General features: G+C 45.2%; 9 protein-coding genes across 9 annotated transcripts; 4 read left to right on the plus strand and 5 right to left on the minus strand.

The window, feature by feature from the left end:
- Nucleotides 1–768: 768 nt before the first annotated feature.
- On the minus strand, nucleotides 769–1666 carry H6S33_008690 (uncharacterized protein; the record flags this gene model as incomplete). Its single annotated transcript, XM_044840033.1, has 4 exons — nucleotides 769–1133; nucleotides 1234–1359; nucleotides 1416–1532; nucleotides 1594–1666. The coding sequence occupies 4 exons, from the start codon at nucleotides 1664–1666 to the stop codon at nucleotides 769–771; spliced, it is 681 nt and encodes a 226-aa protein (XP_044687804.1).
- A 796-nt stretch (nucleotides 1667–2462) lies between these two features.
- On the plus strand, nucleotides 2463–4506 carry H6S33_008691 (uncharacterized protein; the record flags this gene model as incomplete). Its single annotated transcript, XM_044840034.1, has 7 exons — nucleotides 2463–2466; nucleotides 2595–2648; nucleotides 2741–2794; nucleotides 2886–2891; nucleotides 2960–3049; nucleotides 3109–3396; nucleotides 3458–4506. The coding sequence occupies 7 exons, from the start codon at nucleotides 2463–2465 to the stop codon at nucleotides 4504–4506; spliced, it is 1545 nt and encodes a 514-aa protein (XP_044687805.1).
- Nucleotides 4507–6703: 2197 nt separating this feature from the next.
- H6S33_008692 (uncharacterized protein) lies at nucleotides 6704–7182 on the minus strand (the record flags this gene model as incomplete). The annotated part of the gene is made up of 3 exons (XM_044840035.1): nucleotides 6704–6733; nucleotides 6784–6994; nucleotides 7070–7182. 3 exons carry the CDS (start codon nucleotides 7180–7182, stop codon nucleotides 6704–6706), a joined length of 354 nt encoding a protein of 117 aa, XP_044687806.1.
- A 416-nt stretch (nucleotides 7183–7598) lies between these two features.
- On the plus strand, nucleotides 7599–9145 carry H6S33_008693 (uncharacterized protein; the record flags this gene model as incomplete). The annotated part of the gene is made up of 4 exons (XM_044840036.1): nucleotides 7599–7922; nucleotides 7991–8294; nucleotides 8359–8951; nucleotides 9053–9145. 4 exons carry the CDS (start codon nucleotides 7599–7601, stop codon nucleotides 9143–9145), a joined length of 1314 nt encoding a protein of 437 aa, XP_044687807.1.
- A 963-nt stretch (nucleotides 9146–10108) lies between these two features.
- On the minus strand, nucleotides 10109–11717 carry H6S33_008694 (uncharacterized protein; the record flags this gene model as incomplete). Its single annotated transcript, XM_044840038.1, has 5 exons — nucleotides 10109–10481; nucleotides 10535–10975; nucleotides 11031–11253; nucleotides 11315–11524; nucleotides 11654–11717. The coding sequence occupies 5 exons, from the start codon at nucleotides 11715–11717 to the stop codon at nucleotides 10109–10111; spliced, it is 1311 nt and encodes a 436-aa protein (XP_044687808.1).
- A 1008-nt stretch (nucleotides 11718–12725) lies between these two features.
- H6S33_008695 (uncharacterized protein) lies at nucleotides 12726–13635 on the plus strand (the record flags this gene model as incomplete). The annotated part of the gene is made up of 3 exons (XM_044840039.1): nucleotides 12726–12753; nucleotides 12814–13347; nucleotides 13433–13635. The coding sequence occupies 3 exons, from the start codon at nucleotides 12726–12728 to the stop codon at nucleotides 13633–13635; spliced, it is 765 nt and encodes a 254-aa protein (XP_044687809.1).
- A 363-nt stretch (nucleotides 13636–13998) lies between these two features.
- H6S33_008696 (uncharacterized protein) lies at nucleotides 13999–15377 on the plus strand (the record flags this gene model as incomplete). Its single annotated transcript, XM_044840040.1, has 3 exons — nucleotides 13999–14153; nucleotides 14209–14251; nucleotides 14316–15377. The coding sequence occupies 3 exons, from the start codon at nucleotides 13999–14001 to the stop codon at nucleotides 15375–15377; spliced, it is 1260 nt and encodes a 419-aa protein (XP_044687810.1).
- A 455-nt stretch (nucleotides 15378–15832) lies between these two features.
- H6S33_008697 (uncharacterized protein) lies at nucleotides 15833–20073 on the minus strand (the record flags this gene model as incomplete). Its single annotated transcript, XM_044840041.1, has 3 exons — nucleotides 15833–17218; nucleotides 17273–19368; nucleotides 19410–20073. 3 exons carry the CDS (start codon nucleotides 20071–20073, stop codon nucleotides 15833–15835), a joined length of 4146 nt encoding a protein of 1381 aa, XP_044687811.1.
- Nucleotides 20074–23983: 3910 nt separating this feature from the next.
- On the minus strand, nucleotides 23984–27980 carry H6S33_008698 (uncharacterized protein; the record flags this gene model as incomplete). Its single annotated transcript, XM_044840042.1, has 14 exons — nucleotides 23984–24086; nucleotides 24143–24498; nucleotides 24565–24812; nucleotides 24862–24996; nucleotides 25055–25766; nucleotides 25865–26070; nucleotides 26131–26258; nucleotides 26314–26597; nucleotides 26649–26748; nucleotides 26805–26841; nucleotides 26922–27007; nucleotides 27081–27177; nucleotides 27403–27548; nucleotides 27610–27980. The coding sequence occupies 14 exons, from the start codon at nucleotides 27978–27980 to the stop codon at nucleotides 23984–23986; spliced, it is 3009 nt and encodes a 1002-aa protein (XP_044687812.1).
- Between the last annotated feature and the right edge of the window lie 12 nt (nucleotides 27981–27992).

Raw genomic sequence — 27992 nt, forward strand, 5'->3', positions numbered from 1 at the left:
CCTCCATGTACTGTATATATACCATCTAATGTTTTTGCCTGTGAGTGCGCACTTTAGTAGAAACACCCTCTTTTGCGCACGGAAGACCACCACTACGCATGCGCAAACTCCCAAACGACACCCCACAAGTCAGAAGTAAAGTTCTCTCAATTGGCACCGGTACCTATCATAAGGATATTGCCTTGGTGCCCTTCTAGAAATTAATTACACTACCGTGCAGCCATAATTAATTCAACTATGTAAGGGCCTGTTTAGGCAACCAAATAAGCCGGTTCATTGCATTGGGTCGGTTTGTTCACCCAGAATAAATTTTGAGAGCTCGCCGAGTATCTTCTTCTTCTTAGTTTCGTGCTGTATTTAATCAAGTGTCGTAATATAATTATTTGGTGACTCAAACAGGCCCTTGGACAAAAATTGATCATGAAACATCACTCGACAGCTTAAGACGAAATATAGGGCGAAAGCATAATCCTAAGAAGACTACAAGGGAATTTAATTGCCATTAATTTTTGTTAGGCTAGTCACAGTATTATGGTGATAGTGACACCTACCGTGCTTTGGTGATGCGCAATGTGGTGCAAAGGGCGAATTTGCGCGAATGCTGTGATCGGCGTAATTAAGTCAAGCCCTAACGACTCAAGTGATCCATTAGGCAACTCTAATTTAATGTTTGTGACGTATCTGTGTCTTTGTATGTACATACATACGTACAGTTTTAAAATCAGAGTGTATGATTCTATATCTTTACGGGGTTTATCCAAACGTACCTCAGCCACGGGAGCTGCGTGTAGTTTCTACAGGTTCTCTTCCGCCGGTGATGGGCTTACTATGCTGTTCCATCCTCATTATCTCTAGCTTCGCAATTTCCTCGTCTGCAATGGCTAAATCGGCCTCCAAAGCCAAGAGCTTCCCCTTTAGTATTTCTTCATACTCCTCGGTGGTCAACCTCGTAACTGGACTCCACCTAGAGCGCATTACACGATCCCAAAAACTGAAGCCTCCTGTTTGTTCTGGTTCTTTCTCTTTTAACACAGATTTTGTGTGCCGGGCGTCGGCAACATTGTATACAGCCTGGCCTGAGAGACCGATTAATCCCCACACCAGAGCACCGGGAAGAGAAGAACGGGGTTTGCCTAAGATTTAGGTGGTCAGTAAGGCAAAAATTATAGCTAAGTTTGGCTTGCCGACATCAATCGTGGATTGATATCTTTGTCCGAAGGAGAGTGTCCGTACCAAGTGCAAGAGCAACGAAGCCTCCAGCGACAGCTCCAGCCGCGCCACTAACATAGGCCTTCTCTCTCGGGTACAGACTCAATGTCTCAGGGTCCTGCAGAGCTCGGATCATTGTTGTTCTTGTAGCTAAAATATCCAAATCAGGCCTAAGTACAGCATCGCGCATGGAAGGCCTTACACACCCCAATACGTCCCACCTAAAATGGCAGAATTGACCCCCGTAAGCACCGCAAAGAGGCCAAGTGTAGGGCGATTCTGAATGATTCCATAAGCACCGCCAAATAGCGCGCCCGCCGCTCCTATGAGGTGGCATTGATCATGTAAGCCCGTGAGCGGTGGTGAGCGGGTGGAATGACGGACCGGTCACTGCCCCTACCCTGAGGGCAGGATTGAGGATCGGGTTGGGTACTTGGGTACTTGAGTCGGTTTGCATAACTGTAGATGTGCACTTAATGTAGTTGATATCTCTATGAAGCTTGGAAAGGTGGTAGGAGTTGTCGTTACAGCGGAATAATGAAGTGCTTAGAATCTTATGCAGGGCATTAGCTCCCCTAACCCTAAATCTTAATACGTTGCAGTTTTCCATCACCATTTTTCTAATTCCCAGTCATTAACCGCCCCAGTGAAAATCAAATAAATTAACTTTCTTACCATGTTTATTCAAGTTTATATGTATCTTTCACTGAGGCTCTCACAAGACCTGATGTTTTAGATACATGTAGGTTGTAGCGGAACACGCTCATGTATGTAACGTGTGCGTAGTTTATCAATTATATTAGGAATTCTATATTATCTTGGTCTTGTCAACTACATGTAAGCCTTAAGTTTCTAGAATTCTCTGATCTCCGTTTCACTCAGCGATGATTTACATATACGCACGTATATACATGTTCCCAGAATACATGTACCTACATTGATATGTACTTAATTCACTGAGGTGAGGTCCTGCTGTTGTCTGATGCTCTCTTGCTGACTGTTGATCTGTTGGTTGCCCTCCTAATCCCTCCCCACAACCGAGACCACCCAAATCTTTTTCTCTCACAATACTCTTTCCACCTCACCACCAACGAGAACCTCACCCGTTCTGCCCCTCCCCCGCACTCGCACCTCTACGCTTAAACAACACTACAAAATCCACCTCTGCTAAAGGCCTTTTACTCCTTTAGCTCATCTACTCCTGCCAGCAAGCGCGCTTTCTTATTAAAGCGCGTTCGCTGCTTTTTATCATCATGGGTACGCATCTCCTCCCATTTTACATCTTATCCCCTCATCTTTTTTATTTCTACTCCCTGCAAGGGAGCATAACTATCACTCTCCTATGAATTGATCAAGATGAATTATCTGCTAACTATTTGCTATAGCGCCTCCTAAGAAGGGTCAAAAAATGAGTCTGGGGGATTTTCTGGGTGATCAATGTATGTCGCTAGGCACCCGTCCACCCCTCCCCCACCACGTTTTGGTAATAGTTGATTAGGATCCTGCTGACTATTTCTGCCACTAATAATAGCCCTAGGAACCACTTCGTCCTGGGCTGACGAAATGGAGGATATGCCTGCTGTTCGTACGTACTAATTCGTTTTTCCGTGCTTTTTTCTACTTATTATATTTTTTTCCCATTTCTTTTGGTTCCGGTGGCTGACTTCATGTCATAGCCGCTGGTTGGTCTAGCCATTCCATTAGTTGTCCTGTGTAAATGAACACGGAAGGCTGACACTTTATCTGATAGGCGGCTCCTCCACTGGATATGCTCGCCGTGAGTACGGAGATTCTTCCGGCAGCGGCGGCGGCGGCGGCGGCTTCGGTAGCTTTTCTAGAAGTACGTTTGGTGCAATTCTTGATTCTAATTCGTTGGGATCTAATTTTGTGCTTTTGAAGACGACCGTGAGGAACGTTATCCACGCGAACAGCTCCCAATCCCCGACAAACCACCATTTACCGCACATGTTGGGAACCTATCTTTCGATGTCTCTGAAAACGAGATATCCGAATTCTTCGAAAAATGTGACGTCTCTAACGTTAGACTTGTTCGTGATAAAATGGAAGACCGCCCGAAGGGCTTTGGTTATGTCGAATTTAACACTAAGGAAGGTCTGATTGCTGCTATGGAGTTAAATGGTAGCCAACTTTCGGGCAGGAACATTAGAATCAACGTCGCCGATCCACGTAAGATATTTCAATCCTGCGATATCAGCACACAGGACAAGTTTATTGATACGTGTTTTAGCGAAGGATCGTGGCGAGGAGCGTACTCTTGGAGAGTGGCGTCGTACCGGCCCTCTTCCCGCTCTCGAGAATACTGGACGTCGTGGCAGTGAACGTGGTGGATTCGGTGACCGCGGTGACCGCGGTGGTTTTGGCGACCGTGACCGTGACCGTGACCGTGACCGTGACCGCATGGGCAGCGAATCCGGTGACCGTGGGGAGCGCCGCCAGAGTGCCTTCGAGGGCTCTGATAAGCTGCGCAATCTTGATAAGTGGGAGCGCACTGGTCCTCTCCCACCATCGACCCCGACCGCTGGTGAACATCGTCCTCGCAGCGGAGAACGTAACGAACGCGGGGAGCCTCGTGAATTCAGAAGACGCTCTCCGGCGCCGAGTGCGGAAGGAACTCCCAAGAGAGAGTACCGTGAGCGCCCAGCTATCGAACGGCAGCCAACTGCCCCCGAACGAGATAATGAATGGCGTAGAGGAGCTCGTCCAGATCCTCCGGCTCCACAAAGAACACCAACAGCGCCTTCCAGCCCGGTTGCTGCAACTACTCGCCCCAGACTGGAACTCAAGAAGCGCAGCGAACATCCTATAGAGCCTGCTTTGGCATCTGCCACCAGTGACTCGTCGAGCAAGCCCAATCCATTTGGCGCTGCTAGACCAATTGATACCCTCCAGCGGGACAAGGAGGCCGAAGAAAAAATACTTGCCGCCATTGCCGCCAAGAGGGCCAAGGATGAAAAGGCCAAGGTGGATAGTAAGACCCGGGCCCCTGTGGGCGAAAATGACAAAAGTGAAGCTGGGACACCAACTGCCACCAAGGACTTCCCACCCCCGAGAAGGGCATCTGGCGCGACTGAAGGCAACACTGCTGAGGCCGAGACCGAGGGTGAGGCCGCTCCTACGACAACTGCACCTTCTAAAAAGAGGGAAGAAAGACCCACGAAGGCAACCCCATCCAACTGGCGAAAACAAGAGCCAAAAGAGACCCCAGCCGAGGAAGCCGCTGAGGGGTGGTCTACCGTTCCACCCAAAAAGGGACGTCCTGCAGGAGCAAGGGTATAAAAAAAAAAAAACTGTCCTTTAGATTTATTGATACAAGGGACGGTTTTACTCTCTTCTCTCTTCTTTTGTTCTTTTTCTTTTTTTTGGAATGACAAAGCTAGAGCGTAGGGAGTTTGTTTCATGTCTCTTTCTGTGTTCATCACTTTTTCAAAAGTTGTTTTTCTTCCGGTCTGCGTAAAGAAAGAATATTGATGTGAATGATTTTTCGTCATTTCGCTCTCTTCTAATCTACACAGCTTCTTCCTCTTCTATCCGCCCTACCTTTTTTCAAACCTTATTCTTTTCATCTTTTTCATTTTCTCACTTCTTTTGTTTGGGATGGTTTTCACACTTCTATTTTTCTTGCCTCTTCTTTGAAAATAAGAGAAAGGAAATGAGATGTTTTTCATTTTCCTTTCTCTCTTTTGACGGCGGGCGTGAGCTAACGCAAATCATGGGGGGCGAGTAAGCGGGAAGGGGAAAAAGGAGAAATGTGTATGTAGTTACTTCTCTCTGTGAATTTTTCTCTCTTCTCTCCTTTTCTTTCTCGTTTGAATCTGTCACATCAGTGAGGACTCCCAAGATTGAGGAATTGAGGGTCGTGAGCCCCTGTTGCCATCTAAGATTGAAGGAAGAAATTTCAAAAGTTTTTGAATACTTTGCCTGATACAAAAATTATGTGAATAAGTTTCCGCCAAATTTGTGCGTGAAAATGCAAAAGTGGTGGCGGAAACTTATTCTCGCAGCAAGTACTTACACGTGACAATCAAATCCATACATGCAAGGACTGTATTTAATCACGGAGTATCACTCGTAAACTCCATATTTTATGCCTTCCGAGCAGTGGAGGATACATTATTCGCTTATCAGCATATAATGTAAGGATTATTGTATGGGTGCCACCATTCTACCATACAAATATATATGTATGTATGTAACTGTGGTTCGAGCCTGGGCTTCCTGGAGGTTTTCCTGTTTGTTACCAACCGGGGGCTTCATAATGAGCATCACTTTATACTATCAATTCACATCACATTATGAGCTTGTTTTTATTATTGATCTTTCCTTAAAATTCAATGCCTTTGAAGGGAGTTCCTTTCAGTTTGGAATATCGCCCTGGGAACGAAGAAAATGCAGATCTGGTGAGCACAAAGAGCAAGGCAAAAAGAGGTGGGAAAGCTCGTGTCGATGCAGGAACTCTACTCCCATTACCAGACTTTGTACCATATCATTCTGAATTTCCTTAACACAAACCAGAAGTCAAACCCCCAGAGGAGGGTGTTCAAGACGATCCATACCCCCTGGTTTCGCCGTTCTTTGCCTACTATATTTGAACAAACACCAATGCATATGCTGAGTTGAAAATAAAACACTCCGGCACACTCAGGCATTGACAACCATGGAAGTCATGTAAAGTATAACAGGAGAGATAAGATCTTTGGATTTATATGGGTATTACTTCTTCTCTATTGGGTGGCCAATTAACATTGGCATGGTGATCATGAAGGATCTCTTTGTAGGGCAATTCGGTCCCGAGATAAGCTACGGTTTTAAATCCACGCACTATTACCAACCGAAAAATAATATTGAAAGATTCGATTGGGCCCTGGCCTCAACTTATCGAGGCTAGAAGAATCATAATGGTAGTCAAAGCCACACCAAAACTACCCATTAAAAGGTCTCTCCGCCATGCCCGGAATTAGTCAGATATCCAGCTCTAGAGTACATAGCACCAACCTGAGAACAGGTCAACTCTCACTCTATACATGTTTTTTGTGCAGATGGAATCGCGAAGTCTCTCTTCGAGATCTCAAAGTAAAAACAGCACTGTTTAGATGTAAAGAATGCAATGTAGCACTTTGTACCATTTGCTCCAATAAATCCCAAATATGGCGGTAGTCTCATTTATACACTTCTAGTTAAATACTAAAGTATTGATGATTGGATCGTGGGCATTTAGCGCTATTGACTGCAGTTACTGTTCGTTGGAACACCCGCAAAATCGCTTGTGATGGCTGTCCGAACATAAAATTATTACGATGTTTGTAACCGATCTAACCGAACGGGCCCTAATGTTATTGCTTGTAGGATATTTGGTTACCAGCTTTACGACCTTGCAATATCTAAATAGCATGTTTACACGACGCGCCTAAACCTATCTAGCCGTGGTATCTATAGCTTCGGCCCCTCCTTCACTAACAGCTTCTCTAACCCCTCCCTAAACGTCTTCTCCATCGTCATCGGCCTTCTATTCACACTGTCGCAAAACACATGTGTATACCCACCGACAGCTCTCACATCCTCCAGGCCTCTCTCAAACACACCACACTCATAGGTGACACTCGAGTTACCCAGCTTATTTACCCTGAGGCCGATATCTAGCACAGCCGGGAACGATGTCTGAGATATGAATGTAATCTGCGATGCGACCATGAGCGCAATTGATGGAGATGTTGCCGGGTTCAGGCCGCAGTGCTTGATCAGGTAGGTATTGACTACTGAGTCGATTCTAAAGGGTAGAAGGTTAGTTTATTTGGGTGTGTGGGCTTCTAGTGATCAAGATTAAGCCCATTAAAGTACTCACAGGACGTTGTAGACTGTATTGGTGAGGTGTGAGTACATGTCGTTGTCTGTCCATCGTGTTCGGTAATCTAGGAAAAAGAAATAGTCAATCCTTTTACGCTCCTTGACCGACATTGTAGCTCGACTCGAATTACTTTGATAGTATTGCAAATATCGATATATTTCTAGCTACAAATCAGCTCCCGTGGGATTTGGGAGCTTTGAGGATTAAATAGATTGTTGCTACAGGCTGCATCTCCCGCCCCATCGGGCCTCGGCCAACCCCTGTAGATCAACCTCGGCCTGTCGATAAGCTCTGTCAGATTCCAGATAAGACGAAATCTCGCATCCATTTATTTACCTACCGTGCCAGACAGGGAAACGGGAAATTTGGCTGTGAACAAATTTGGTTGTCATACAACCTCATCATAGCAGGAAAAAACTGCATGCGCATCGTCACTGGCTCGCGCGTCGGACTCTACCGCCTACATCCTCCCCTCCATCTAGCCGCAACCCTGGAGGGGTTCCTGAACCTCCACCAGCACCAAAAAATGTCAGACCAGACATTATCAGAGCTATCAGCGCTCACAATCACACCTCCGGGCTCACCAAAATCTAAGAGCAAGCAGAATACAGAGGCATACACTCAGCGAAGAAGGAAGGAGTCAGAGACAGCGTTGGCGGCGCAGAAGGAGAGCCTGCCGTCAAAATTCCTCAACCAGCCGCCAGACCCGCTATATTATTTTGAAGATGGGCTGAGGAAGATCCCGCCTTATAATTATACATACAATACGTTCTGCAAAGAGCGGTGGAGAGGGCGCACGTTACTGGATATATTTGTGAATGAGTTTAGGGATCGCCCGGAGGAGTACTATGTATGTAGAGTTCATTACCGTCTGTCCTCTTCTTTTGTAATAAGAAAATAGAACTGAACAATCGCTAGAAAAAAGCTATTGAAGCGGGGACAGTCACGATATTTAGAAAGAAGGATGGCCGCCATCCGACGCAGGAGCAGCTTATATACTGTGGTACTGACACGATCGTAAATAATGGGGATATGATCGCACACACACTGCACCGCCACGAACCCCCGGTCACTGACAAACCCGTTGAGGTTGTTTTCGAAGACGAATCCCTCATCGTTATTAACAAGCCTGCGGGGGTGCCGGTGCATCCCGCTGGCCGATACAACTACAACTCGGTCATCGAGATCATGAAGTATGAGCGGAACGGAGTCGCACCTCTACGTAAGTTTGCATCTCCATGCCCACCATCCTACTAGACTTTTGTACTAACACAGCGGCCCCGTAGCATGTAATCGCCTCGACCGCCTGACCAGTGGGCTCATGTTCTGCGCCAAAACCCCACAGGCCGCAGACGACATGATGAACCAGCTGCGCACACGCACAATCCGCAAGCAGTACGTCGCTCGAGTGACAGGCGAGTTCCCGACAGAAGACATCACCTGCTCCGAGCCCATTCTCAGTGTCTCTCCCAAGCTGGGACTTAATCGGGTCCGTGCGAACGGGAAGCACGCATCGACACTCTTCCGCCGGCTCAAGTACAACAAGGAGCGGAATTACAGTATCGTAGAGTGTCATCCTTTCACGGGACGGACCCACCAGATCCGTGTTCACCTACAGTACCTAGGTTATCCAATCAGTAATGATCCAATATACTGCAATCGACTGGTCTGGGGGCCTGGCTTAGGAAAGGGCGGGGAGGGCGATGATGAGGATATCATTACGAGGTTGAGCAGGATGGGAAAGGATCAGGTAGCCGATGCCGTTGCCTATTTCGATGAGATGGTAAAGGAGTACCAGGAGATCAAGGCGCATAAACTATCGGGTGAACTGTGTTCGGTCTGTGAGGCGCCATTGTACACCGATCCGGGATCGCATGAGGTTAGTTTTCTTTTCCCTTTTCCCTTTCTGTGTTTCATTTTCATTTTTCATTTCTTTTTTGGTAGAGGAGAGCTAGCTAACGGATATCGCGGTACATGTAGTTGGGTATCTTTTTGCATGCGAAGAGGTACGAGTGCGAAGAAGGGAGATGGGCGTATGAGACGAAGTTGCCGGACTGGGCAACGGTGGATTAGACTGTATGTAAATATAAACATGAACTTAGAAAGAAAACCCGAATAAGTGTCGGATGTAGGCTATTACAGAGAGAACTACATAATATATATACATGTACAAGTGGTTTCCGGCCTTCGGCCGGTACTACATGTATATCAATCAGTCCAATATACAGGCAAGCCGCCTTGCGGCTTATTTCTCTATTTGCCTGTTAGTCGGGGCTCTCAGGCCGCTGCGCGGCCCTCGACCCCTCCTGGCAGGCAAAGTCCATCACTATATGTATATCTACTCTAGTCGATCTATATGTGCCTTTTCCAATATCCCCCATATATCAGTGAATAGGTCAGAAATTTCTCCAGTTCAAGCTGCAAGTATCCCTTTAACAGCAACCAAGCCGCTAAAATCAACTACTAATCGATTCCCAGAACCAGTTGAAAACCTATTAACAATCTAACACTACTCAGCACAATACCCTATGTTCAACATGGGGGCTATGGCGTCAAGAACTCTCATCTCCTACCGCTACTTCCAATAATTTGATAAAGAATTCCCATGATATATCACCTCTTGCTGAGCGTTTCTTTCATCACAACTTCCGTATCTCGTTAGTTTACACAATTTATATATATGAGGCTTGACATCCCAAGAGATACACGGACCAGTGGTTATATTAGGGACTCAAGTAACGTCAAGCAAGTAGGCAAGCTGATTCATGATTTACCCTGAAGCAAGCCGTATACACTGAGGCATAACTACATGTATGTACCTCGAAAAGGACGAGTGATCTCACATGATTGTAGACCATTGCGCTGTAAAACGAAGAATGAGAGCCAATGATGAGGTAAGCGCACGCTAACAAATATAGAGGCTTTCAATGTAGGAGTGATGCCTGCAGCGTTCGGATTGTTATAGCGGATGCTTGGCATTATGAGACTAATGCTAGGAACGATGTAACCTCAATGAATTAAACTCTTACATACAGCTTAAGAGGAGCTCGCTGCGGCGCTAGTCTCCATTACTTCCTCGTTTGGTGGGGCATGAGTTTGGTCAGTGATTGTCGCTTTAGTATCTTCCCCCTTTACCGCAGATAGTCTCTCATGCACAGTCGGTTCCTCTTTCGCAGAGGGTGCCGTTGTAGTTGGCCTCGTGTTGCCCAGATTTTTCTTCTGACTAGGGACCCCAGCTTGTGCTACTTCCCAAGCTCTCAATGTGTTCACCACTTTATCTTCCCAGGCACTAATATCTTCATTCATCAAGTCTTCCCACTCAATCACGTTTTCCCCAAGCCTAAAGTCACCTTGATGCGTACGGACAAGCTTAACCATGTGTGCCGCAGAACCAAGAGCTTCGCCAAGACTAGTGGAACGTCAACTATACATGCTGTTTAGACGGAGTCAAAGGCTACTTACTCATAAACTAGTGAGCGGACATAGAAGCCTGACCCAACTGTCATACGGATTGATACGGCCGCTGGTTTCGATCCATCTTCAACCTGACCTACCAGGGTAGGAGCCTTGTCGGGAGATTTTCCATTACCCCCTTCACTAGCAGCCTCTGATTTTATTTTTTTCGCGGAAAGTTTGGGAGGTTCTTCTTCTCGGGATTGCCTTTTCTCGCCTACCTTGACACCATCTGGGGCTGTAGCTTGCATTTCTCCAAGAGCTTTCCCCACGACTTGATCCTCAGCAGACAACTCTTCCTTAGGAAATTCCCAGGTATGATTGGTGACAAAATCGAGCAATTCCATGGAATGCGCAACAACAGGCCGTGCTTTAATTTCCATTGGAAGGGGTATTCCCTTACGGGCGTACTCATATAATCGCATGCCATTTTGATGAAGGGCGGAATAGCTGTGAAAGGCGGTTAACGATTTATCCCGAAATTTCAAAGAACAGGTGAGGTTACATTGGTGGTTTTTGCATGATATCCCCACAAAAGGTCCTCAGCGCTCCTTCAACAGCTTCTTTGGTAATGTGCTTGTACGGTGCACGGCGCATGATCTTTCCCTCGGCATCATATGTGTCGGTGCTGCACCCAAAAAGCGCAACACATTCGTAAGATTTCTGGCAGTCGAGAGCATGCTGGAGATGTTTTGTGCCTCCATTAACCCCCAATACCAAAACACCAGCTACCGGCGTGAAAGGTCAGCATGTAAAGCTGATACTTAAGACTGTTTTGAATGTTCATACTAGCCATAGGGTCTAAGGTTCCTCCATGTCCCATTTTAACATCCGGCGGTCCGCTCTTTCCTTTCCTCTTCCTCTTCTGGTTTCCGCTTTCCTTATTGCGCGCTATCTGCTCTAACTCGAGAGGTTCAGAGAAGTAGGGAGACTTCCTGAAGACTCTTTGAACTATGCGGATAACATCGGCAGAGGACTTTCCTTTGGGCTTATTCACGGCTATTCGAGAGGAGTAGACATCTTGTCAGTTTATTTGGATTTGGATTGGGTCTACTTGGGTGAGGAAGGGCCAGGTATCAGTCGCCGATATCTGATTAATGGCACAAGACGGTTGCAGACACCACTTACCTATGAGACCTTGGAGAGCGCCATATGGATTGGACATGGTGCGTTGTATGGAGCTTTTAATCATGGAAGATGGTGGGGAACAGACGGGGGGATGATCAGTTGTGAGACGTTGGAGATGCATGTGTGAGACTTAAAAACTGGCCGAATGACTAATCATCGTTTGAGATTTCTCGATACATATAGTTAGCCAATCAGGCGACGTTCAAGTATCCTTAATGATCTCACGCAATCAGGGCCGAGAGGTACAGATCAGCCACCTGCAGGCACCTCCACGATAACTCTTCTGGGCAGTCTACCTAGAGTAAAAACTTGATAGGTGAGCCCGAGCTCATCTATCGAATCCGAGCTCTCTGATTGGTTGCTTTACGTTTCTCTACGGTTTTTCAACCTGTATTTTTGGGCACAATTCTACCCCTGTACTTCATGCATAGATTACCGACCCGATTCTTTGGGTCTGTAAATGCACCTAACCCATACCACATGTACATGTAGAGTATCAGTATAGTGAACATGTATGGGCCAGCCCAAATCACCTGGTTTTGGGGATGACAAAATCGCAGTTGAGAGTACGGAATTAAAGGGTATGTGTTCGATGATAGCGGTCAAGTTTAGGAACAGATGTGAGGGTATGGTTAGCGGTTCAGGCAGGTCTTTGACCACCATAGAAGGCTTGCAACCTGCGTGATACTCCCCTTTATCATTTTATCTGCTTTTATTACCCTTTCCTCCCTTTAAAGATAGCTACATGCTACACGTTCCCCTCGTTCACTCAGAAACTCACTCGCTCACTATCCTGCCACTTGACGACAAAAAAGACAAGGGAAAAAAACACAAAATATACTGAAATATGAACCCTCACTCGCATGCCGCCACCGGGGGAGACACTCATATTTCCCAATACAACGATACAAATTCCAGCCGTGATCTTGGGAAGGAAAGCCAGTGTCATCTGAGTCTAGCTCAGCAAATAAACTCTGCAAGCCGGTTCGTTGATGAAGCTTCCCCCCTTAAATCACGAAGTAATGCACTAACATCCTCAAGTAAGGGCCATGACACAGTGAATCGCCTTATTATGGCCAGATTTGCCCTCGGGCTTCAAGGTTAGTATTTCCCCCCCTGTTCATATCAAAAACAAAAGGGTTTAAGAAAGGGTATCGCAGATCATCGGCTTTACCGTGAAGGGATATTGTCCTTCGCGTTTGTATACAAGTCATTTGAAGAGGAATGGGCTGCCTTGTTGTCCTCCGAGTCAACAACTGTTGACCCTCGCATAAGGAATGCCCTTCAAAGACTCTATTCTATACCGCTCCTGAGGACGCCTCAATTTGCCAAAGACCTCCAATACTTCTACGGCTCAACACCCTTCTCGACTGAGCTCCCCAACACCATCCAACGAACTGCATATGTAAATCATATCCGAAACGTTATTGCCGGGAAGCCGCATGTATTGATCGCATATGCTTATAACTATTACATGGCGCTGTTCGCGGGTGGGAAGATCCTTGGATACCAAATGTCAAAGGCCAAAGGCTTTTTTCCGGAGCACTACGGAATGACAGAAGAAGAACGAATTGGGCCTGGCATGAACATATTCAATTTTGAGATTGAGAAAGGAAGGGAGATCGGGTTGCGAGATAGCTTCAAGGGTGCTCTCCTTGACCTAGAGAGCACTTTAACGGTGGAGGAAAAGAATGGTCAGTATTAGTTCCCGGTTAAAACTTGTCCGCTCGACATATGACTATCTTGTTCCCACTGACATCTAGGGTTCTAAACGATTAGACATTATTGAAGAGTCTAAGACAATATATTCCAATAATGTCCTTATCATCAAGGAACTGGACCGACTCTGTGCCCATATTGTTGCCACTACAACAATCACAACAGCAAGGAAACGGTTGTTGAATGACAAGCATAAGTTTCTGTTCTTTTTTGCGATTCTCGCCTGCTTTTTGATAGTCAAACACGTTATCAACTACTTATAGTCTGCTTTGGATCCATCTTTATCTGGATCTTATTGTGAATATATGGCGTTATATTCTTAATTTGAGTTTTACTCTCTTCTGTTCGATACCATTTCGTTCTTTGATATTGTCAGGATTGAGTCTCGTTTATTTGCTAGTGTCCTGGTGCTCTATTTTTGGGCGCCTGTCTACGTTTTGGGATATATATTATTATTTTCTTGATCATGTGAGGATATGTATGTGCTTAGAAATATACCTACTTGGGTGCTTACTTGCCTACGTACCTGCAAATCATCAGAGTTTAATTGTCTATCTATCCCATGGACGGATGAAATTATCAAAGTTGCGACCTGGACCGTGCGCATAGCCAAGCTGTCTCAGAAGATGTCTCAGTTAGACCTCAGCTCACTGGCAACTTCCAACTTGAAGGGAGGAGATAATGATGAACATGGCATCAAATACTGGCATTCCGAGTCGGCACCCGTTAGGAGAATTGAAACAACCTCCAATTCGACCAAGGAGGTGTCGCCGAGAGAAAAGTAGTGGTATCACTTCACCAGCAGACCCCTTGAGGCCGTACACGCCAATGCATAGGAATCCTCATGAGGCCGAGATACTATTGCCAGAGGAGCTAGAGGTATGTCCTGGATCTAATACTTATTACTACTAGTAGTTCTGACTAGGAGCGCACTAAACTTTAGAATGTGGAACTCGCACCTTTGGATATTTTTGAATTCTTTTGGATACCAGAAATACTCCACTCACTATCGGAAAATACCAATGCCTACTATGCTGTGCAGAGGAAGTCTCATGCCTGTCGCAAATGGAAGCCTACCACAGCCCAAGAAATTGGTGTGTTCTTAGGGCTTTTGATCGCCATGGGTGTAAACAGATGCAAATCACCTAATGACTTGTGGAGAAAAACATCCGGTATCCGGATCTATGTCCCAGTTTGGAAAAGACCAGTCTCCAAAGCAATGGGCAACAACCGTTTTTTTCAAATTAAGCAGTATTTTCATGTATCTCCGCCTTCTAGTGTGATTGGGCCAGATAATTGGTGGGAGAAGCTTGAGCCTTTGAGTAGTAAGATGCGTGAAAGCTGCAAGAGATACTACCTACCATCCACATCAGTAACAGTTGACGAGATGATGATAAGATTTGGGGGAAGAAGTAAGCATACTGTTCGTATGCCTAATAAGCCAATCACAGAGGGATACAAGGTGTTTGCGATTTGCGACCATGGATACACAATCAATTGGCGGTTTCACTCCAGGGTTAAGGGTATTGGTGAACTGTCTTCTGCCTACCGGGATTCGGTTGGTATCTCTGCACCGACTACAGCTGTCGTCTATCAACTAGCTGAATCATCGCTACCCTATCGAGAATACGACTTTGTCATCTATATGAATAATCTCTTTAGTACTGTTGCCCTTTTCAGCAAGCTCAGGAGTATCGGAATAGGTGCATGTGGTACAGCACGCCTACAAGCAGGCCGCTTCCCGCTTGAATACAACAACAACGCAAAAGATATTCCCTGGAATACGGTGGTTGGTGGTGCAGTATCAGATAGTAACGGACTTGCCAGTGTACTGGCAATGCAATGGCAGGACAACAATCATGTGCACGCACTCTCCACCATACATACTTTAGACGAGAAAGTTACACGGTCTAGAAAGCGGCCACGCTTAACAAGTACTAGTGTAACGGGGACTGTGGGCGTAGGAACTATGAAGCCAAGGAATACAACCGAGGCGAAGACGTAGACGTAGGAGGTTCGTGGACTATGGACTATGGGGCCGAGGTATGCTACCAAGGCGGGAACGTGGACTATGGACTATGGGGCCGAAGGGTACACCTAAGGCAAGAACGGGGACTGTGGACTATGGACTATGGATGGTTGTACCTGGTCTAGTATACCGGGTAAACCCTATGACGTAGCGCGAACCAAATAGTATTCGTAACTGTGAAGTACAGAGGTTGCGTAAAGAGAAAAGAGAAAGAAAGAGAAACAAGATATCACGAGACAACGCCCCCCTTATATATCCATACCCTATCCCAATGCTGACTCATATCCTCGCATAACAGAAACAGAAAGAACATAATAGAAACCCGCTTCGCTAAACCCAACCACACTACATAATTCTTCTCCCTTATACCCAGACAACTCACATAGCCAACCCACCTAGCTGCCGTTACAGACCACTCCCCCCTCTAATGCCTACCTCCTGGTAGGCTTAAGCTTCCGTGGATATCGTTCGTGAAATCGTTTAACAATATCGGGTGAATGTTCGACATCCGACAATGGCTGCCACGAAGCTTCGTCATAACCGGCATACTTAACCAAGTATTCAAATCTTCCCCGACGATCCCTGGAATCCAAAATATCCTCGACTTCCCACTCCTCTTGTCCTTCAACTTCGACCGGCGGTGGTGGTAACTGTTGTTGTCCTGGTAAAGGATCGTTTGCTGCAGACGACAATAAAGAGACATGGAATACGGGATGAACTTTCATAGAACGAGGGAGTTCCAACTCATAGGCATAAGGACTAACGATTCGCTTTACGATATATGGTCCAATACGTTTCCAATCAAGTTTCTTCGAAGGGCGTTTGGTGAGGACATGGCGTGTTGATAAGAAAACTTGATCTCCTACTCGATAGTGGGGCGCTGGAGTCCGCTTCATATTTGCCGACTCTTCCTGTATCCTTTGTGCTCGGAACATTTCATCTCGTAGAAAATCTAATATTTCCTTCATTTCCCGTGCAATACCATTTGCTTGATCTTCCGCCATGGTCCTACCATGTTCCAAGGGTCCAAAAGTCATTCGAGGATTTCTTCCCGAATTAGCGTAGAAAGGAGAGATTTTCGTTGTTTCCGAAGCATGGTTATTGGTTGCAAATTCTGCCATTGGTAACCATCGGGCCCAGTCTTCCTGTTGATAGGAAACATAACTTCGAAGGTACTGTTCCATCACGGCATTAATCCTTTCCGTCTGCCCATCCGTCTGAGGATGGAACGCGGTAGAAAACTTTGGTGATATTTCTAGACGGTCGCAAAGAGACCTCCAGAATTCCGCAACGAATTGTGTCCCTCGATCGGATACCATAGTGTCGGGTAACCCATGTAACTTCCAAACATTGTCAATATACAGTCTCGCTACTTCCCTTGAGTCCGCCTCCTTTGTTGTTGGTATTAGGTGTCGCATCTTAGTTAACCTATCCACCACGACCAAGATTGCATTGTATCCATCGCTCTCTGGGAGGTCGGTAACAAAATCCATTGACACATCCGTCCATGGTCCATCGGGTATTGGCATCGGGCGGAGTACTCCATAGGGTGCATTGCGTGGTGCCTTGCTACGGGTACACACATTGCAATTCCGAACATACTGATCGATATACTTCCGCATTTGTGGCCAGTAATACTCTCGATTCAGGAGTTCCAAAGTCTTCGCTCTGCCTGGATGACCTGCCGATGGTTTGTCATGATACTCTTTTAGGAGTCTTAGCCGAAGATTGTTGTCATCTGGTACGTATAGGGCGCCTCGATAGAGTAGTCGACCATTGTTATCTTCCGTGCATTCGGCAAGGGAGATTTTGTTCGACTGGCGGACGCCATTTCAGAGCATCGCGAGGACTTTGTTCGGGAAACTGTCAACTTGGTAAGCATTTAAAAACAACTCTTCTACAGTGGACATTCCTTCAGCGGATTCATTTGAAAAAGAACCCGCGAACAAACTTAGCTTTGAATCCAAATTTTTTCGCTTCAAAACCACCTGGCTTTGATGCGTCAACCGTTCATCCCCCTCCTTAGGTAGGTCACCCGACCTCCTAGTCAATGCATCTGGTTTCGCCCCTTGTTTTCCTGGTCTAAATTGAATGACGAAATCGAAACGTGAAAGAAATTCCGACCAACGGGCTTGTCGACGGTTTAATAACTTTGTTGACATGAAATATTCGAGATTCCGATGGTCGCTAAGAACTTCAATTGGGAATTGTGCCCCCTCCAAATGATGTCGCCATTCCTCAAAACATCGTACGATTGCTAGGAGTTCTTTGTCATAGATTTCATAGTTACATTCCGCAGGGGAATGTTTCTTAGAGAAGAAAGCGACTGGATGTAGAATTCCTTCGTCGTCACGTTGGGACAGGATTCCAGCAGAAACATAGTCGGATGCATCGGTTTCTACCACGATTTTCCGATCCGGATCAAAGTGCATTAGTATGGGTGCCGTTGTGAACATCCTTTTCAATGTCTGGAATGCTTCCTCCCTTTCATCCGTCCATTCGAATTTAACATTTTTCTTGGTCAGAGCTGTAAGCGGAGCAACAATTTTTGAATATCCCAAAATAAACCGTCGATAGAAATTTGCAAATCCCAAAAATACCTGAACATCATGGAGATTCCTTGGTGTGGACCATTCTAATACGTCAACAACTTTCTTTGGATCCATCCTATTCCCATCCGGGGTGAGAATAAGGCCGAGATATTTCGTTTCCTGGACCATAAATTCACATTTTTCAGGTTTAAGGTGAACATGATTCTCATCAAGTACCTTCAAAACCTTCTGGACGTGATCCTTATGTTCTGACAAAGTTTCCGAATAAATTAGGATATCATCCAAATAAGCTGTAACAAATTGATCGAGATAAGGCCGTAGGATATCATTAATCCAATGTTGAAAGGTGGCCGGGGCGTTGGCTAATCCGAACGGCATTACTGTATACTCGAAATGTCCATATCGAGTTCTAAATGCCGTTTTCCATTCGTCTCCCTCCGCTACCCTGATCTGATTGTATCCCCATCGTAGATCCAACTTAGTATAGTACTGTGCCTTCGAAAGTTTAGCCAAAGTTTCCTTTAACAGTGGTAACGGATACCGATTCTTGACCGTGATCGCATTGAGGCCTCGGTAATCCACACATAGCCGGAGAGTCCCATCACTTTTCTTTACAAATAGTATAGGTGCTCCCGCCGGTGATTCACTGGCCCGAATAAATCCTTTGGGTAAGTTCTCATCAAAATATTCCCGTAATGCTTTCAATTCAGTCTGCGATAGGCCATAGATGGGTCCATACGGTGGTCGTTTACCCTCTTCCAAAATTATTTCAATATCATGGGAGGGTCGGTGAGGCGGAAGGACTGAGGCATCGTATTCTTTAAACATGGGAAGGCGAAGGTGGAATTCCTTTGGTACGAGTTGCTTGACGTCGGTGGTGGATTTCTCAACTGCTGAAACGACAACAGTATGATGTTCCGGTAGAGGGATCGATATTCCATGGACAGTAACTGCAGTTCCACTGAGTGAACAGTGTTTAACACAGTCCCGAGAATCAAAAACAAGTAGATTATCCTTTGGCCGAATGGTGACATCGTGCCGTCGCATCCACGGTATTCCCATCACGATCGGATAATGTCCCAACTTTGTAAAGAAACATGAGGCAATTTCTCGGTGGCCATGAATATCTAGTGAAACATCGACAATGTGGGTAATTTCTCCTGACTGGATAGGTCTTCCATCCATAACATCTACCTGGCGAGGTTTCCTAAGGGGGGTCATTGCAAGATTGTTGTGACGTACGAAAGATTCATCGATAAAAGCATATCCTGATGCTCCAGTATCAATGAGAGCGTAGGTGGGAATGAAAGAGTCGGAATTCTGAGAGACCGAACAGGTAACAACAAGAGAGTCTTCGGACATCTTATCCTCAGACACAGCAGCAGCAGCAGGGAGAACAGAAACAGGTGGCGGGGCTGGCCCCTTTGGTTTGCCATTTTTTACCAAAGGGGCTGACCTTTTAACGCCGGCTTTGGGGACCCATTTTCAAGTGGCCTTTCTCGCCAATTGCTAATGGAACGGGGATCTTGGGCGCGAGGAGCCAGGTAACGAGGCTTAGAGACATGGCGAGATTTAACTGTAACGGTGGAAACGGAGATACGAGAACGAAGGTCAGCAATAGTGGCATTGGCTTGGGCCTCCCAGACCTTTGCAACAGCGGTGATGTGAAGAACCTCATCTTCAGCATCGGCGAGGTTCTCGTCAGCGATAGTGAGACTTTCCTGATGTAGTGCCAGACGGAACCGAAGCTCTTCTTCTTCAGCCTTCGATTCCTCCAGCTCAATCTTCAAAGCAACAATAACCTCGTCGCGACCTCGGATGATCTCGGTAGAATCTTCCTGGTTATCGCACAAGGTTTGCCAAAAATCGGCAGCCTTTTCGTTGGCTGCTTCTAGTTCTGTGGTGAGGCCGGCAATGACCTCTTCCTGAGCCGTGTCGATAACGGGTTCTAGTGGTGTGGGGGTGTCAAGAGGCTTGGTGAGAGCCTCCAAACACTCCGCAATAAGACCATGAGCCTCCGTAAGTTCTTCGCCGAAGTCTATATCGGCTGGGAGGGGACCATAGGTGGTCAGAAATTCTGAAAGACGCTGCAACAGCGTATCCTGAGTGGTGTCGGACATAGTCACGACCAGAGCTAAGCAAGGTGGTGTTGTATCGGTTGGCTGTAGAGGACGCAACCTAAGTGTAACGGGGACTGTGGGCGTAGGAACTATGAAGCCAAGGAATACAACCGAGGCGAAGACGTAGACGTAGGAGGTTCGTGGACTATGGACTATGGGGCCGAGGTATGCTACCAAGGCGGGAACGTGGACTATGGACTATGGGGCCGAAGGGTACACCTAAGGCAAGAACGGGGACTGTGGACTATGGACTATGGATGGTTGTACCTGGTCTAGTATACCGGGTAAACCCTATGACGTAGCGCGAACCAAATAGTATTCGTAACTGTGAAGTACAGAGGTTGCGTAAAGAGAAAAGAGAAAGAAAGAGAAACAAGAAATCACGAGACAACGCCCCCCTTATATATCCATACCCTATCCCAATGCTGACTCATATCCTCGCATAACAGAAACAGAAAGAACATAATAGAAACCCGCTTCGCTAAACCCAACCACACTACATAATCCTTCTCCCTTATACCCAGACAACTCACATAGCCAACCCGCCTAGCTGCCGTTACAACTAGTGGTCCCTTGATCCGACAGGCATTCAGGGATAACCACAAAATGAATATTCCAATTCCTGCACTTATCGATGACTACAATTATCATAAGGGTGGTGTTGATATAGCTGATCAGTTGCGCAGTTATTTTTTTACACAGCTGATTGCAAGACGCAATTGGTTACCATATTTCTTTTGGTTACTGGATACAATGGTTGTCAATGTCTTTCTCCTCTACTCACTCAATCAAGCCCTACCTCGACCCAAAATCACACATAAAGATTTCCGGCTTTTACTTGCTGGTCAGCTTCTTCAAAAGTACGGACCAGAAGAGATAAAAACACGCCGCTGGTACAAAAGAAAAACAGCAAGAGTCACGTACAGCAAAATTTATGGAGTTTTGGATTTACCACCACCTGTTGACCGGCTTCTACAAGAACATGTACAGGTAGGTAACACATCTAATATTTTTCTAATTGCTACTACTACTCGCCATTTCACAGTGTTTCTGGCATACTAGGTACGCATGGAAAAAAGAAGAGAATGCGAGTACTGCCGGCTGAAGTTGAGGAGAGAAGGACAGAAAAGAAAAAGGGCCCCTACATCATATTTTTCCTGTGTACTTTGCAAGTTTGTCCTGTGCCGTGCCTGTTTTGTAAAATATCACCGTGACGACCTGATTCATTGACAACTCCGAGTCAGTGCCTATTGCACCACTTCCTACTGCACCACTCGACAGGTCAACTATAAGTAATTTGCAACCATTATCGGTTGACAGGGTGAACCAAAAATGATTTGCAATACACCATCGGTTGACAGGGTGAACCAAAAATGATTTGCAACCATTATCCGAGTCGGTTGCCAGTTGAACTAAGCCACCGGCCCCCCCTACCAGACCAAATATCATATCACATGACCTCTCAAAAAGGAAATCATCAGCGCCAAGTGGGTGCACGGTCCAGGTCGCAACTTTGATAATTTCATCCGTCCATGGGATAATGTACTATCGCTAAGTTTTCTAACATTGGAACGGTTTGATTGGCTGCTGAGTGCAGGGATGTTGATTAGTCAGCACGACACATCAAAGTACTGAGCACTCACGAGAGGAGGAGGATGGGGCCAAAGGCCCCTCATGATTGTAGAGGGAGAATTAAATTTTATTTGATACCCATAATTCAACGTACAACTCGCGGTCGCGAGTTGGCACACCCCTAGTATCGATGTACAGTCGCAACTCGATATGTCGGAACTTAATACCCCCGATCCCTTGCTGTCTCGTACGAAATCCTCTGGGATTTTAATTTCTTCATGCAAAATCAACTTGCTATCCCAGATTTATCGTAAATATTTGCTATCCCGTATATATGAAATGAACTGTATCTTAGTAATCCGACATATCGAGTTGGGACTGTAGAATACTCAGCGCGGATAATCCACCGAAGTACCCACACTAGAATAGGTACAAGCTCTATTCTACAGGTGCTGTGGAGTGCTCTTCTTTTTTACTGGGCTACTGGACTAGTTGAAACATGATAAATCACTCGGGTGCACCTGCCAAGGATCTATTTTTTGCTTTTCCGGAAATGTTGGATAGACCAAGCGTAACTTTTACACGTAGAGTACACGGCACCGGAAATTCACTTTTGTCTTTTATAGGAAACGATCAGAGCGAATCAGCGAACCAGAGTAGTAGAGCCTAGAGTATTGTACAGTTGCGTGCAACAAGTTCCCGCCGTTTTTTGAGGGTAAGCCAAACCATAACCACCCCACCACGAGCTCTACAAAAGTATCAAGATACGACAAGCAGCAAGCTATTATTACTCTACACAAAACAGGTCTAAATCTGCATAGATAAATAAAGATACAGGCTATCCAATCAGTAGGATGTCTGGCCTGCTGGATCGCCAGATTTGAACGCCATAGAGAATGCATGGAAAATACTTAAGCGCGCACTAAAATGGTGATAAAGCAATAGACAGAGAAGACCTCATCACGAAGATGAGCTTTCATTGCCGGCAAGAGGAGTGGGAGGCATTGCCTCAATCAATACTGGATAACCGATGTTGTTATCAAAACCCCAACAGCAACAATGGGGGTCTCAAAATAGTGCCCACAAGCTGAGTATTGGATTCTGAGGTCTTTGCAAAAACCTGCCCCCGAATAGCAAAAAATTCAAACACTCGGCCGAAGCCTTGGGATGATTAAGAGTTGAAAACATCATATATACAATTAAGTTTCCCTGGATCGCCACCCATATAGAATTGAGTGGGGTTGGTAGTACATAGCGGTTCACATGGCCTTGAACTTTGGCGGGCGCAGGGTTTTGGGCCCTAGTGATGGCACAATACAAGACGAGACGAGACTAAAGCATAGTCTTGTCTCGCCTTGCGATAGTAGGGTTCATGTTTGCCAATACATAGGGGTTAGTCTTGCCAAAGTCTCGAGACTTTGTGATCACAGAAATCTCTTGATAGTGAGGGTTGGGCTATTAGTTGAGGGATTGAGCAGAAATGAATAATTTTTCCTGACAAAGAAAGCCCCGAGACTTTTATAAAATGCTCTCGAGATCTTACATATTTAACTTTGCATGGTCTCGTCTTATCTGATTCAAAGTCTCGCCAGGTTTTGTCTCATGCCCATCGATAGTTTTAGCGAATTTATAAGTATGTAGCAACCAATAAACCTGCGAAATTGCCCAACAAATACTAATTCTTATTGGTCTTAACCATTCGCAAAAACACTACGTTTGCCGAATGTACCTACCCCTAGATGTAGATTTCTCATGGGAGTTAATAACTAAGACCTTGAAACCTTACGTACCTACATATGTATTGATTTACATAGTTCCCTTACAAAATAATGAAGCTGGAATCATTTTCGAGACTGTGATGTGAAGACATCCTTATCGATTCCCTGTATTACATCTGTAGGCCGTAGACAAAGTTCCCGCCTACGGTATGTACATACTGAGCAACATGGAGATTTCTTTAGAACGATACTGAAATCCAGGACGAATAGTGGTTTTTATCGTCTGTGGGGCAAGGTACGTATACCTATTGCGCAGATTATATGAACTCTTGGTAAGAAACCTTACTGACTCCACTCCTCATTGAATGAATTATCAATCAATTATCAATCAATCAATCATTCACTCTTCATTGCATACACGAATGAACTATGAATCGATCAACCAATTTACTCTTTATTGTAGTGATTATATCTCGAGTGATATTCGATGATGCTCATTTAATCGTTGGTATTCTGGAACTCATCGCATTGATCAAAACACAATCAATAAATGGCACGGTAATGATGCACCCAGAGAAAAAAATTATGAATCCGTAGAGTTACATTTCATGCTCAGAAAATCATAGAGAAGCTGGCGCAAACCTCTCCTCATTTAATACCGCTTTACATATCAAACTTTCCTCAATCCACTCTGTTGTCACCATTCTTGGAATCCTTTGGCGTCTATACATATGAAGTTAGAATATGAATGTATTAAAAGAGGCTTGGTATAACATTACGATTGAATTAAACTTCTGATAGACTGTAACCGTGATAGATCGCCGGTATTGACAACAACATGGGTGATATCTAGATCGTTTATATCTTCAGATATTTTACCTCCGGCAAACTGCACTAGGATGCTGGATATGCTAGGATCATGAACGTGTGCATATATATCGTGAGGACCGGAGTTGACAAATGTCGGATGCCTGGCTTTGAACTCCTTCGAGTTCAGGGTGTCTATATAAATGACTAATTCTCTGAAGATCCATCCAGGTAAACCGTCAAAGCTATGGAAGTTATCATGATCAAGGGTCTGAATGAACTTGGCCATGAATACATGTTCAATATTAGTTGACATACCATCGAGGAGCTAATGTTTGGCTATGTCAATGACAAGAAATACATAAATGTATAAAAGGGGACATGTGTAAAATACCTGGCCCAATTCTCCAGCATCAACATCTCTCGCGTAACTGTCACCCCATGTGTCGATCGCGTTTTGGCTTTTCTGTTCAATATCTCCAGCAGCAGAGAATATGTATCGGGGTTCTAGTGGGAGAACATAGCCTCCTCTTCTACCACCTCTTCGTTCTGCTTCGTCTTGGTGGATTGAATCTAATATCCACGAAGACCGTATGATATCATGGGTCCCCTTCTTCTTCAATGCAGAAATCTTGACAGTGTCTAAAAATGGTTAGGGGTAATTATTTAGTACTTTGAAGGTGAATCTCACTTCTGTCCCCAATAACCCAAGTGTTTTCAGCTGCGTTTTCAGTTTGGAAGATCCTGCCCCCATGGGATTTGACAAGCTGTTCCAACTCAACCTTGCTCTTCTTTTGTTTAGGGGATGTAGACTCAGACATGATATCTAGTAACAATTCTATCAGAAGTAGTTTCCCCGCGGAACGCAGTAGTTTTGCACTTACAGAAAGAATAATCCTTAAACAGCGGATTCGACCTGCTCACAATTACTTGATCCAATCTGTGGGCTGTCTCGGATACTCCAAGAACCTTCAATTCTCTTTTTATCCGTTTTCCCGGTCTTCTCCTATTTTCCATATTCATGGCTTTCTCCTCCTCCCCCTTCTCGACCTCATCCTTTAGCCTCAATAATCCCGATATGCTAAGTGCACTCTTCCAATCCTTGTCCTCCCTTAGTCTTTTGAACCTTGGAAACCTCAAAGTCATGCCAACCCTGAATTTGTCAGTCGGTGCTACACTAGCAGCTTTGACTTCAACCACAAAGCTCCTGTCAGGGCGAATCCACACATCGGGGCGCTCGAAGGCTTGATCACCTCCTGCGAGCTCCATAAACTCTTTAGGCGGGTTCTTGGGATCCCAAGGCACCCACTGGGAATCAGTCATGTGGGCAATTTGGGAGTATTCATTTGCGGTAAAACCACCACCCACTTTACAGAAAGACCAAAATTTCATGGGATTTTCGCCAGGAAGAAGATGATTTCCATCGAGGCGGACACCGCATAAATACGATGAGAGGATACCACCGCGCTTCCCGCTTCCCCAATAGCCACCAAGAATGAGAAGGTCAAGTGATTCGCCAAATTCTGTCATGTAGTCTGGTTTTACCTTCATCCAATCATCGTTTCGGTCGTTGAGGCGGTATATGCTTCGCGGATTCTAGATGATTAATACATTTAGTCCAGGAGGGTTTCACTCTCAAACACTATTGGGTGAACATATGGGGGCCTATACTCTACTCGTGCGAGTAAACCTACCTTAATAACTAGGCCTTCACTTGCTTCGGCGATTACTTGCCGCAACATTTTTTCAATTTCTCTCCCCTCTTGTGCTTCCACATACTGATGAACCTCCATTCTTCTGTGTACGCTCTTGATACTTCTCTCCAGGGCCTTACGCCTGTCCCTCAGTGTATAATTAATCAATGATTGTCCGTTCAGGTAAAGTATATCAAAAACCCGAACTGCCATAGGAGCATATCAGCACTTGTAGGATATAAATAATGACTGAAGAAAATCCTTACATAAGGGCCTAGGTCCATCCCCATATGGGTTTCTATTCCCCTCCAATGCAGCCGTTTTTAGTGTCCCAAAAGCAACGATAACATCCATTCTGGGGTCCCATGTAATCATTTCCCCGTCTAAAATGATACTGCGTCATGACAAGTTAGAAACCATCAGTATAGATATAATGGGGGTTATAAAACCTTTTAACTCCTTTGTCAAATGCCCCCCCCAGGTGTCTTGTCAAACTTCCATCATCCCAACCTGATCCATAAAGCCTTGTGTATTCCTTCCCCCTCCTGCTCCAAAACATAAATTTTCCATTCTGATAATGCATTTGCATTCGCTCACCATCGAGCTTTTCTTCTATCCAGAATGTTGGATCTTCAGCTGTTGGGTGCATAGCTTTAACAACCTCGGCCATGGAACGCTTCTGAAACTGTGCAAGTTGAGGTTGGAAACAGGACATAAGGGTCACAGATTTGTCCTACAATACCATTACTATAGAACGAGGGAAACCAAAGGGATATCGAGTTACATCGGAATCCATGCGGAAATCAGGATTATACAACTCCCAGCAGACACGCTTGAGAGATGATGAAACATTGAATAGGGCATCCGCATCGGGATGCCACGCACTACGAAGTATTAGCAATAAGTTTTGTTTCCAACAATTGATCAAAGAGGTGGGTACTCGAAGAAGGTTTTTTCCGTAGCACCAACTTTCATCTCTTTAGTTATAGGTAATGGTTGTCAGTACGGATGATCGAATTATCCTCAGAAAGGGCCTAGCATGCTATCGGTAACTTACGCCTCATGATAATTCTAATGATCCACATCAGTTCATCGGCATCCATGTTGTTATAGAAATCGACCATAATCGGCAATTGATCCTCTCTACAAGAACATATGGTGACGGGTTAATTGTCTGTATAAATTGTCATGAGAATTATGGTAGATGAACGCTCACTCTTTAGTAGCTTGGGAAAGATTGTCAAGCATTGCGTTCACTTGATCAATCGTCAAGTTGCCTGGGGTGGTTCTCATTGGGCGTTTTTTAATCACCTCTAAGGTTCAGGGGCAGACATTAGTGTTGAAATTTCGATTGGATATCTCCTCAGATTATGTAAATAATGCGTAGGAATTGACAGCTCCCACAGTCCCAGAGATCAAAGTGGGCAGTAGTTGAATAATAAATTGGAGGAATGTATTTCGGAGCGGATTCGAAAATCAAAAACTCAAGAAGATGATATAATAGAATTCTCACTATTAATTCTTACAGTGGAACGTACCATGGCAGCGTAGAGCAAAGTCACCAGCACTCTTCGAGGCGCCTGGTTGCCTCCAATTTAAGAGAGCATAGCCGTCATCGCTGTCTTTATTAATTTTCATCACCTTGACCCACAGATGGCCAATTGTCTTTTCTTTAAGATGGTATCTGAACTCAGAAGGAGAAATGTGAGTCTGAGACCATTTCTACTTTGATAGGGAAAACATACACACTGCGATCTCTGTCTTTATCGCATAAAATCAACCTAAATGCGGGATAGATATCATTTCCAACTTCAGTCCTCCAGCGAGATATAAACCGGTCAATAATATTCCGTCTGATTTCATGGGGCTTTAATTTTGATACTCTTTGATTGGGGCCTGTTCTTTTCTTCTTGTTCGCAAGAAGTGGATCAAAGAGATATGTGTGTAACTCGTGAAAAGGAAGAGTATGTTTTTTGTTCCTTGGCCTAAGGGGATAATCGCGGTTAAGTTCCGCCTCGGTAAGGATTTTGTTAGGGCCGAAGGCTTCTACGCTGATGCCTTCTACGATATCGCGAGCCACGGGTGGGGCATCTGGAAGGGTACCGAGATCAGACATAATACAAACAGC

The sequence above is a fragment of the Morchella sextelata genome, assembly GCF_020137385.1.
Source record: "Morchella sextelata strain SCLS chromosome Unknown scls_27, whole genome shotgun sequence".
Taxonomy (NCBI): Eukaryota; Fungi; Ascomycota; class Pezizomycetes; order Pezizales; family Morchellaceae; genus Morchella; species Morchella sextelata.